The 12101-nt window shown below is 39.6% G+C and overlaps 1 protein-coding gene across 1 annotated transcript in view; it reads right to left on the bottom strand.

Annotated features, from left to right (window-relative positions):
- loxhd1a (lipoxygenase homology PLAT domains 1a) overlaps nucleotides 1–8347 on the bottom strand; it is a 28161-nt gene extending 19814 nt beyond the window's left edge. The window contains exons 1-5 of the mRNA XM_040157820.1: nucleotides 7615–8347; nucleotides 4328–4442; nucleotides 2343–2423; nucleotides 1342–1526; nucleotides 484–582 (exon numbers count right to left, since the gene is read on the bottom strand). Coding sequence (XP_040013754.1) covers nucleotides 484–582; nucleotides 1342–1526; nucleotides 2343–2423; nucleotides 4328–4442; nucleotides 7615–8347 — 1213 coding nt within the window. The remainder of the gene's footprint in view (nucleotides 1–483; nucleotides 583–1341; nucleotides 1527–2342; nucleotides 2424–4327; nucleotides 4443–7614) is intronic.
- Between the last annotated feature and the right edge of the window lie 3754 nt (nucleotides 8348–12101).

Below are 12101 nucleotides of genomic sequence, written 5' to 3' on the forward strand. Positions count from 1 at the left end.
TAAACACAGAATTTAAGAATGAGAATCAAACATTTAAGATCACAGTGAGGACGTAGCTACAGTCATTAACAATGAATAGACAACAGTATTTGTCATGGCTGAGTAATGGCTTAATGTAACAGCTATAAAGAGTGGTAAATAAGAGTCACCTGTGGATGATTTGATCAGCAGTAACTTAATTTCATGCTACTGTGACATTCACTTGATTGTTCAAGGCATTTATCAAGCAAAAATGGCAAACAATGTGAAGTTGGAACCATTTGCTGGTTGCAGACTCTCAAGTGCAAGGATTTATCGCTGTTTATATCATTTAAGAATTAATATCCATTGTTGTTTTCTGTTAATCTCACAACATAAGGTAATTGAACATGTCACCTTGGGGTCTGGGAAATTGTGATAAGCATTTTTCCATTACATGGTAATTAATTGATTGAAAAATGACCAACAAAATAATAAACAATGAAAAAATAATCTGTTGCCTACCTGTGTCCCCATTCTCTCCAAAGATATTCAGGAAGACATCAGCATCAGTTCCACTTCCCTTCATATCAGCAGTGAAAACACTCACTATGTATTTATTCACTGCAAAACATGGGATATAAAACAGGAAATCAAGAATACAGTGATTTATATAAACATGTCATAAAGGCAGAAACAGTGTAGTAAATATTAATTATCAGTTTCTTTCAGAAACTATTTCCTATCTAAAGTCATGCAATTAGTAGCACTATATAAATATAATTAGTTGGACTTTTCAATTGTCATTAGGCAGGTTCCTTGCTAATCCACACTTAGATGGTTTCCATGTTAAATATTTATAACATTGTATGTGTGTGTGTGTGTGTGTGTGTGTGCTTTTGCTCTGATCACTCCCTAACGGCACAGTGTCCCTTTGTTTATCTGAGCCTCGACTTCGCAACGCTCTGCTTGTTCGACTGCAGGTACTGAGATGTTAGATCACATTGCAACAGAGGACTCATGGGCTGGTTTACCTGAGGATTACACTCTGATGGAATTCAATTACAACCTGAAACGGTAGGAAGATCAGTAGGCTATCGGGCAGACAGTAGGCAGACAGTAGGCAGTTTAAGTTTCCAAAAGAATGCTACATTAGTGACATTAGTGTATGTACAAGAGCTCTTGGACTGTCTGATTAGTTAGAGCTGTCAAGGCTTATTTATATTGCATTTTAGAGACCTTAAAACCATAGTTTCTCTCGTGATCTTTTCAAACCCTGTGGTTCCTGTTGAGGTACTTGGAATTTTAATCAACTGTTATTTTGTTTTAACCTTTCTGAACCTTTGTGTCTTTGTTTTATTTGCTTGTCCCAGATGGACCTACATTTTGGGACATCCATGGGGTTCAGGCTGCCCAGCAGGTCCCTGACAAACAGGTTGTCGCCCTCCTCCCGACTCAGCCAGTTGTTGCAGGCGAAATAGAAGCGCAGATGGGGCCGGTTCATGTCGGTCACCACCACCCTGTCCAAGAACCAGCTAGCGTTCATCCCTGTGTTGTCGTGCTCGATCCTAGGGAAATCAAAAGTCATAGTGTGGCATGAATTCACCCGGCAGGTAATCATAAATGAGCTTGTCACATCAGATGCACCAGTGCCTTTTTTTAGCGTGTTTGTATACCTGCAGCCTATTTGTCATCAGTCATTGTGTCCAATTACTAACTATTTCCAGAGCTTTAAACACATTTGTCCTTGAAAACAGTAGCTGAAAGCCTTGACTCAGGATTGCTTCGTTGTTGCTCCTGTTTTTGTTTTTTCAAACTACTATTTGTAAGGTCAAGAATGGTCAACAACAGCTGTTAAGCTTGCATGAAAACAGATACGACTCCAAGAGAAAAATGCTGCGAAGTGGACCTTGGGTTTGGATTGTTTTGTCAAAAATTGTACAACATGCTGGGGAAAAACCAACACTTCCATAGTTATTAATTATCTGAGCCATAGTGTAGCGTCTCCACTTGTTGCAGTCTTTCACTTTTCAATGTCCTGCTACCTCATTTCACTGTTTATGACTGGTGGCTGTGATGTAACTCAGCCCCCTCTGGAGTAAAAGATTGACTCCCAACAACAGATGGGGCTTAACCCTCTGTCATGAAATCCTTTGATGGTCAGCGGCACAGCTGGAAAATAAGTGAATAATATTCCTGTGTGATACTCTCTGTAAGCTGCTGTTATCCTGTGTGAGGTATAGTTAACTATGAAGCGTAAACTGTGATGTTGTAGCTGTGCATTCTTTGTATCTTCTGCAGCCATGCAAACACGAAACTGGAATTATATCATACATATTTATTTGTAAGTTATTACGGATCACAATCAGCACGGTGGAATTTACCTCAGCTTCTTCAGAGGCCCCACATTGTGTGTTTTGATACGGAAAACATCAGTCTTATTCTTCTCAAATGCAGTTCTGCTTCTGCAAATTGAGGAAACATGGAAAATGTCAGAATTTGGGAGAAAGGTTAACTGAGAGAATGTGGTTTTGTGTGTGTGTGTGTGTGTGTGTGTGTGTGTGTGTGTGTGTGTGTGTGTGTGTGTGTGTGTGTGTGTGTGTGTGTGTGTGTGTGTGTGTGTTTGTGTGTGTGTGTGTGTGTGTAAGAGAGAGAGATTCTATTTATTGGGAGAAATTAGTGGGGGTAATGAGATACAGTCCAGACAGAAAACTGAACTGAACTCTGGAACAGTAAATTACATCTCGTGACTGATCCATCTTAAAGGACCCTGGTGATCCCTTGGCAGTGGTATAATCTGAAACCTCCTCAGGCTCGGCCACTTCAACGCTCCCCCCTCCTCTTGTACTTCTGCCCCTCACAGAGACGAACTGGGCCTATGCACACAGAAGACCCCCTCTGCCAACCACAGCGAATCAGACACCCTCTTTTCCATTAACAGAGAATACCTGCCTTTGTCTCTGACCCACATCTCCATCTGTTCTCCTCTCCCTGCAATATTCAACCCATGCACAATGCCAAGACTCGCATAATTAAGGTGCATGAAGGTGTCATATACTGTAAAAAAAAAACTGCCAAGAATGAAATACTGTCCGGCACACATGAATACATGCCCTCGTTCTCTGTTTCCATTTAAAATCACCTGTAGGAGAATTATGGGGAGACACTGGTTATAAAAAAAAAAGCAAACCCAATACAAACTTTGGAATTCATGCAATTTGAATGACTTACAATCACACTGAATTTCCAAAGAAAGCCTCGATTGTTCAATCGGGCAAATATGCTTGGAGACATAGCAACCCTCCCTTACCTGTATCATGTTTGTAAAGGTTTAATGGATCATTACACAATACAGGCAGGACCTAATATATATCGGAGTAGGGTGAAACTCCTTCCTATGCAATATGTTTATTATTGACAAAAGTGACCTCATCAACATCCATGCATGGTATTTCATCGGCTGAGCAACACGGTTACACAGCATGGAGATACTGTATACACGGCATGTTGGTGCTGTCTGAAGTGGATGAATGAGACCACCACAAGGTGTGGGTGACATGGTGCAGTGTGGCTTACAATAAGTTGGTATATCCTATACGCTGCACAGGTAAAATCTGTCAATCAATGTGTGCAGAGATAACGGGAGCCTGCTGCTGATAAGATCCCCTGAGAGTCATTTGATCATCCACAGAAATGACATCGTGGTCTTCTTTCATTTGCCTCTGAATGGAAAAGAAGACCGGCCATGTCACATAGTTCCTCCTTACTCCAGATATTCTGTGTCCGACATTTTATATGACTGTATAGTAGAGAGATTCCCGCACAACGACCAAACGTTATGTCATAAAGATGCTCTGCTTCCCTGACATCAAAAGTTTTTGACGTTTCAGGTTGATATGGTTTTGACAGAGAGGTCAAAGAGATTCCTGGTGTGCAAATTGATTTTGTCTCGATTCATGGGCTCTACAGGCATCAGGTTAACGCTGAACAGGAATGCTCTCTCATACAGTGCTATATGCACAATACATCCCAACACAAGGACAGAATCATAACCATCCTTTGCAAACTGATTAGGAAATACCTCTTTTCTGTGCTGAAGAATCAGAGAAGAATAGAACAGATTCAAAATTAACAGCTGACATTGAAAAAGTGTCAAAGTAGCTAAACAAAATATATTACAGAATTGGAAACTGAACTCCAATGAACTCCAACAAACTTAAGGTTATATTGTTACACATAAAACCTGATATAATAAGTGCAACCATCAGATTGAGTCACTGAGACCTGATTTAGAGTCTTAAAGACAACATATGCCAGAGTATACTAATATACTATTCAGTAAAATTAACATAAACCCCTTTAAACTCACTTGCTTGCCAGGTGAACCTTGGGCGTGACTCCAAAGTCTCCGAAAAGGGTAACAAACACATTAGCATCTGTCCCAGCTCCCTTTACATCACCAGTGACAGTGACCACCTCATACACTGAAAGAGAGAGGAAGATGGAGATGAGAAAGACAAGGGAAGATTAAAATTTGTGCAATGGTGTCCTTTTTTGTAAAAAACATAACAAGTCTAAATTAATGAGAGTACATGTCTAAGAAAGACTAATTTGAAGAGTGGAAATTTGAACAAAAGGACAAACCCAAGGTTACATCCTCACAAAGTGCCCACTAATCTATAAACATGAGGGAGCATTATGTTTCCTCCCATGAGCGGTTGCCAGAGTATACAATGCGGCGAATCTGCAGCGAATCCATGTCTGATGTGATAAAACAGCTAAGCCTCTCTTACACCTCACAAACGTGTCTCTCCGTCTGACCAAGCCACCTAGTTGATGGGAAGGGAAATGAGATGGTAAAAATCCGCCTAAGTGTGTGTCATTTAAGGCCAATCAGTTGGGCCACAAGTTTGGTCCAGACTGAAATATCTCAACCACTATTGAATGGATTGCCATGAAATTTGGTTCACACATTGACGGTGTTTAGTGATCCCCTGACTTTTACTTTGCGGCACCATGAGTTTGACACCTGTGGTTCTTGGTGAAATATCTCAACAACTGTTGGATGGATTGCCATGAAATTTGGTACAGATAATCATGTTCCACTATGTACAGCTTCACAGACCCGCAAGCTTGGCTGTAAACTCTTAGTCACGATGATGAACACCTCTGCAGCTGCCTTTGTTCGAGTTACAGGAACAACATTAAATCTTCATCAGGAGATTAGTGAGCGTATGAATGTTGCCTGTGACTCAATACCTTGTCCTACACATTGGTAATCATCCTGCTGCATTGCTGTACGTAAACGTAAACTCTTCTCCCTTGTGATTATGTAACAGTGTATGTTATGTTGACTGGTATGGTATGGGACTTGCTGTCAAAACTCTACTGACAAACTGACGTGGTCCAGTCTGTATAGCAGTAGACTGTTTTTCTGGTAGACTTGATCTACTGTAGGGTATCCATTGTTCTGGATGAATGTTTAAAAAAAAAAAGTCATGTTGGCCTGAAGAGAATAATGGTTAAAATAATTGTAGAAAAAAACAGGGACTAGAGGATAAAGTCAGTGAAAGACAAATGTCCAAGAAGGCTAGTCACAGAGATAGAAGCAAAAAAATGACATCCAGAAGAGGAGGTAAGGAGAGGCAGAGGCCTGATAAAGAGCAATTTGACCAAAGTCGATAAGGGGCATGGATACCTACTTAACAGTGAGCAGGGCTATCAAAACCAGATTAGATAAAGAGAGACACCTGATAAAATCAGATAGACAGTGGCCTGCTAAGATCCTTGGAGTGTCGGGGACCTGAATGAATGACAAAGACGTCTACGCAGGCATGTATCACTGCTAGTGATGCTAAACAACGATACTTACGGGTTCTTACATAATCTGTACAATGATCAAAAGCTAGATCTACATCAGCTTCAATAGCCTACTTTATGGTAGAAATTATTCAGCAGAGAAAATGCTAGAAAGTAGACTGACACGTCAGCCCCCTCTCTGTTAACTGGATGGGTAAAATTACATAAAAAGCTTTTAAGTCCAGAGGGTTTTTATCTGTTTATGTGCAATTTCCTCATTCAAAACACCAGCTGATTGCTGCACTTTCCAAATGCTACTTTTAAAAAATCCTTTTTTATATTACTGATTTGATTTGCCAAACACGTTTCGCAACAAATAATGTTGATACTGGAGACGAGAGTTTGCATCCTCAGTCCTGTGTTTGGTTGGGTTTAGGCAACAAAAGCACTCTGGTTAAGGTAAGAGAATGATTGTGGGTTTTTTCGGTTTAATGTTACATTAAACATCAAGTCACTGTTGACTTTGACCAGGACCATGAAGTTTCCCTAAACATAAATATATAAAGCAACATCATTTTGTTTCTCCAAGTGGATATTGTTTTCCAAGGGAAGATATGGGAAAACAAATGAAATTTTCCCATAAACATTTTGCAGATATGTTCAATTTGAACATTTTGCAACTTTGCAGATACGTTCATTAGTAGTAAACAGTATACACGTAATATCTAAGAGACAGGGTTGTTTAGGGCTATCAGCTGTAACTAATATGTATTAAATAGTTGTATGTATATGTATAAATATTGATCTGGCTTCACACAGTGCAGCTTTTGTGCATTCAGCCACAAAAACCTCTCCTGCTTTTCCTTTACTGATCACATTTGAACATTTTAAAAGACTTTTGGCGTGGACAGTCATTCTTTACCCGGGGAAGAGAAGTGTAACAGAATAATCTTAACTCAAAGTTCCGCTTACTGGCTTTTTCTGGGGCTTTCAACCGCATTTGAAAGATGGTCAAGGAAAGGTAGTAAGTAGACCGCTGGTGTGAGATTTTCATGAGTTTCATTGAATGTCAGTCTAACTCAGCGTTGCACAGACCTCAGGTTGCAATGGCCGCCCCGGTAGCTCGCCTGTTTTAGCGAGTACTATGTATCAAGGCTGAGTCCTTACTGCGGCGGCCTTGGTTCAAATCCAACCCAGGTCCTTTTGATGCATGTCATCCCCTCTCTCTTTCCTGCCTTTCCTGTCTCTGTCAACTATCACTATCAAATAAAGTGGAAATGCCAATAAAAAAGAAAGACTAAAGTAGCCTTAAAGTGATTTTAGACGTAGAATTTAAAATTTACTTGCAGGTCTTTTGTGTTCTACTCTTTATCACACAGACCCAAAATTAATCAGATTCTCTTTCTCAAAAATCATCTTGTGATCCTTTTCCTCCCACTCAACAAAAATACAAAACAATCTTGTGGCCACCATGCAGGGTCTGGTTCCCCCCAATCTGAGAACCTCTGAGCCGCTTTAAGAAAACTCCCCTGGCTCCCAGCCGTGCCTCCGGCCCCGGCGTTGCTCCCAGCCTCTGCGACTGGGATGGCACCCAGCACCTGTCTGCCCCCGAGTCTCTGTTTGGCTCCATTCATGTGGAACATAACTGAGCATTCACCTAAGAACAATCACAGAGGGATTCCCCTTGGGTGCCCCTGCTCAGAGCCGAGGGGAACTGCAGGAAATCTGTAGTCAAGAGTTTGACCAGTTGGTACACTCAGCAGCAGGTCCATACATACTATACGTCAGATGGCTGAGACTTACCTACAGAGCAGCATGTGAGATTTCTCTCTCGGCGCTACAATAACCAATCCTTACCTTTCTTTCTGTAGTACTCATCCTCATATCCATCAGATGAGTCTGTGTGGTAGTTCAGCAGCTCCTTCTGGTAGATTGCAGCATAGTCCACCTGTTTATTTTTGGATTTCTTCCCCTTTTTCTTTTTATCTTCATCACTGTCCGCAGATCCCTTCTTTGCCTTCTTCTTTTTCTTTTTCTTTGAGTCCTCCTCCTCTTCCTGCTCCTCAATCAAGGGCTCCTCATCATCATCGTTGTGGGATTTCTTCTTCTTCTTGCCATCTTTAGACTTTTTATCCTTGGAGCCCATCTCCTCCTCTCCCTCTGGATTTTCTGCAGGGGATTTCTTCTTCTTTTTCTTCTTTTCCTCCTTCACTCCCTCTGTCACTTCCTCTTTAAGCTTCTCTGATTTCTCCTTTTTGGAATTGGTCGTAGGGTCATTATTGTTCTGCTCATTCTCTTCAGCTTCGTTTTCAATCACAGCACCAGCTTCAGAATCATCATCTGGTTTCTTTTTCTCCTTTTTCCCTTTTACTTTTCCACCCTCTTTTTTCCTCTTCTCTTTCCCTGGGCCCTCCTGATTCTCAGAAGTTTCTGGGCTCTTGTGCTTCGTAGGACTCTTCTCTCCTTTTGTGGTGTCCCCGTGGGTCACGCAGTCGCTTCTCTCCTTTAATTTTGGCTCTGTTTCCTCCACTTCGTCATCAACCTCTTCGGTTTCTTCTGAAGCTGTGGATTTTTTCTGTTTCGACGGCATCTTTTATTCATCCGTTTGGCTGGCCTATAGTTTCGTAAGTGCTGCCTTGAGTTCCTAAGGGTGTAAGACAATTCATCTGACCCTTGGCTGCAGGGAGGTTCTGGGATCACTGGGTTCAGAGCATCCTGGGTGTGTGCGGCTTTAGGTATACCAACTCTGGGCGTGCAGAGGGAGCGTCTCCTACCTGGGCAGTATATGGCCATACAACCAACACACACTACTCATGAAAAATTACTGCCACCTCAGCACTCACGTGACCCATGGGAGAAAGCCCTGTGAAAAAGGAGCCTTGCACAGAGAACTTATCCTCTCTGCCACGGCACTCTCCATTATTCATGGTGTCAGGATCGCTTTACGGGCCGGGGGCGTCTCGCTTTTACCTGCAGTCACACGTATGCAGACAGACAGACACACACACATAAACACACACGCAAACTACTCCTCCTCTGATATAACAACGTGTAACGATGTGTATAAATCACAATTGCAAGTCCTTAGGAAGAGAAAATCATGACTGGCGACAAACTGACTGTGTCTCAAGATTGACGATGGATGAGTAAATATCCACTGCCAATCAAGATTTTTTTCTCTTCACGGCAGCTTTCAGCCAACTTCAATGAAAGGAATAGTTTCACATTTTGGGAAATACACTTATTATCAGATTTCTTGCCTAGAGTAAGAGGAGAGGAATGATACCACTCTTATGTCTGTACACTAAATATACAGACTGGAAACAGGGGGAAACAACTTGCCTGGCTCTGTCCAAAGTCAAAGAATGTTCTTTCTCCTCAAAAACTCCTTTTTTTGTATAATCCATAAAACCAGCAAAACCACGACATGTTGTTTTTACACTTTTTACAGATTAAATAAACATAACATGTTAATTAGTGAGTTTTTGATGTGCTGGTAGGGGGATTTTTTAAAAACTCATATCAAATTGCTAAAAACTGCTCACCGAAATTGTATTATATCGTAAATATATATATACTACAAGTTAAGCTAAGTAATAGCCTTAATCAAAATAAAATGAAGGACTTACTTTAATGGCGGTAGTGTTGTGATTCAGACACCCACTGACCATCATAGAAGTCTGTTCTTCTCCCCTATCAGTTGAGCCCGAATACCCATTCATCACACCACAATCTTCATGCCCCAAATGTCTTCTTTTGAACTGATTTTAAACAGGATGTGATTTAATACTAAATTGTTTATTCATTTTCTATTAGCTGTTCAATTTTTTTGTCTAATACTAAGAGTTATCTATATAAACTTTTTATCCATTACTTTTATATGTTTAAACCTTTTATCAATTACATTTAACTACTTAAACCAAAATTAATTTTAGCTATTTTGTTTCAGTTGTTTATCCATTACTTAGCTATCTTTCCTACATTACTTTTAACTATTTCAACTTGTAATGTTGTCTTAATGTTAGCTAACTATTTCAACCATTTATCCATTACTTTTAACGTTAACTATCTAATTAATCGGTTATCCATTACTTTTAGATATCTGTTGCAGCTTTTTATCCATTTACTTTTTCCTAATTATTTCAGCTGTTTATCCATTACTTTTAACATTAGCTAACCATTAACTATTTCCAACATTGTTACTTTAACATTACATCACTATTTCAACTGTTTATCCATTATTGTTAACATTAGCTAACCGCTAACTATTTCAAACACTTTTACATTTAACGTTAGCTAGCTATTTTGACTGTTTATTCATTATTTTTTCATAATTATTTCAACCATTTATCCACTACTTTTAACGTTAGCTAACCCTTAACAATTTAAAACATTGTTACTTTTGAAGTTTACTATTTAGTTAAACTGTTTATCCATAAGCTAGCTAGCTATCTAATGCAACTTATCCATGACTTTTATCTAACTATTACCCATAAGGTGCTTTTAGTTATTTTAACAATTCATCCATTACGTGTAGCCAGAGTTATCCGTTTCAACCATTTAGCCATCACTAACTGTGTCAGCCTCTCTGCTGACTTGCCTTCTTCACAAACTCTCATTTGCAACATCCGGTTCAACTCAACGTGGATATATATATTTTTTTTTAATCATTTTTAATCAAATCAAAATCTGGTTTAAAAGTTATTTGAGCTAGCTTACACTACAGTCTTTGCACAAGCCCTCTGGCAAGTTGAGAATAGCTTTCTAAAATTCATCTAAAATCCATATTAACTCTTAAGCCAGCTTTCATCATAACACTTCAAATGCTTCCCTTTCAGTAGATAATATTAATTTCCAGCTGAATCCATTCGCCTGCCTGGTGCGTACAAACAGGGTAGAATTTGAAGACCTGAACAGTTAGAGCTCAGCTCAGATATGATTTGCCATAGTCCCAGCCCAGCCAGTGACTTTCGTCAGGGAGAGGACACAGACACCAGCCACTGCTTAATAATTGAGGTGTTGACAGCCGCTTTGCTTAAGGAGCTAACTGGAGCAGACACACCAGAGGTTAAACAGTCTGAAATAAGACAGTTAAATTAGCATATTGTGGCCTCCGTGGCTCCTAAACAAGCACACCAAATAACCCAGTAAACTTTGTAAATCAGATAGCTTTATTGCCTGTTCTTATGCTCTTACGCTATCCCGACTCACACACAATAATAATGAATCGATGAACATACAAGTGAGAAAATCCAAATATGTTTATTTGCAAACACAATACCAGTATAAAGAATGATCCAGAGTTAGTTAAGAAGCACTGTGTTATATGTTATCTCCATCCAGCACACAGACCAGTTCCCTTCCTTTTCCATTCTTGATTCAGGTGCGTCTGTACAACAATTTAGTGGTCAAGCCAAAATCTTTTGGTGTTCATATTTGCTGAACTCATATCTCTTGTGTAAAAACACACAAAGAGTCTATATACTGGAAATGATGAAAGAGATAGCATGTTTAAATCTTAATAGCAATGTTCTTCAAATACAAAAAATTACAAGTTACACAGCCAAGCATGAACAGATGAGTGACAAAAAAAAACAATTCAGTCTCTTAAAACCTTTTGCAGTGTACAACAAAATAAACCCACACAGCTTTCCAGTGCTTAAATGCACGATGCTTTCTTGAGTACAAACTGAATATTCACAGTTCAAAGGGGAAGGTGAAATAATACAGTATTCATAAAATCATCTTAATTCTTGCATCCTTAACCAATGGCAACTGCATCCACTATTATACAATTCACTTCGGCAAATCAATTTATCTTTCTGTTAAATGTTTTGTGTATATATCGCCAAAAGCACTGTGAGATTCAGCAGAGGCTTACGTGTAAACATACTTTAGTGAGCATTGAAGCAGGTACACACAAAGCTGAGTACAGAGCAAAGTCATGCAGAGCATTACATGATTATGAGTGGTGTTTACAAGGAAGAAGACTTCACTAATTCCAATAGAAAATAAGCTGAGAACTGCACATAAATGCCTATACCTTAAAGAGTCTTATACATCCTTTGTTTCAAGAAACCAACTACGCTCTAGTTTGATGTTAATGTATTTGAAGATAAGCAAAACACATGGGTGCATTGCATATCATATAGAGGGGTTTGATATCTCATAAGGCAGTATGGCTTAAGACATGAATGACGGTGAGAGGTTGCGTCGTTCAACAGTGCTCTGTTGCTTTACAAATTGGATGGCAAAGTTTGAAAGTCAAAGTTTTGCTTAAGTGGTGTCACTGCAAAATCTTTATCTGGCTTTGGTCCAAAACCTTGACAAGCCCATAAAGAAAA

Source organism: Xiphias gladius, chromosome 20, assembly GCF_016859285.1.
Source record: "Xiphias gladius isolate SHS-SW01 ecotype Sanya breed wild chromosome 20, ASM1685928v1, whole genome shotgun sequence".
Taxonomy (NCBI): domain Eukaryota; kingdom Metazoa; phylum Chordata; class Actinopteri; order Istiophoriformes; family Xiphiidae; genus Xiphias; species Xiphias gladius.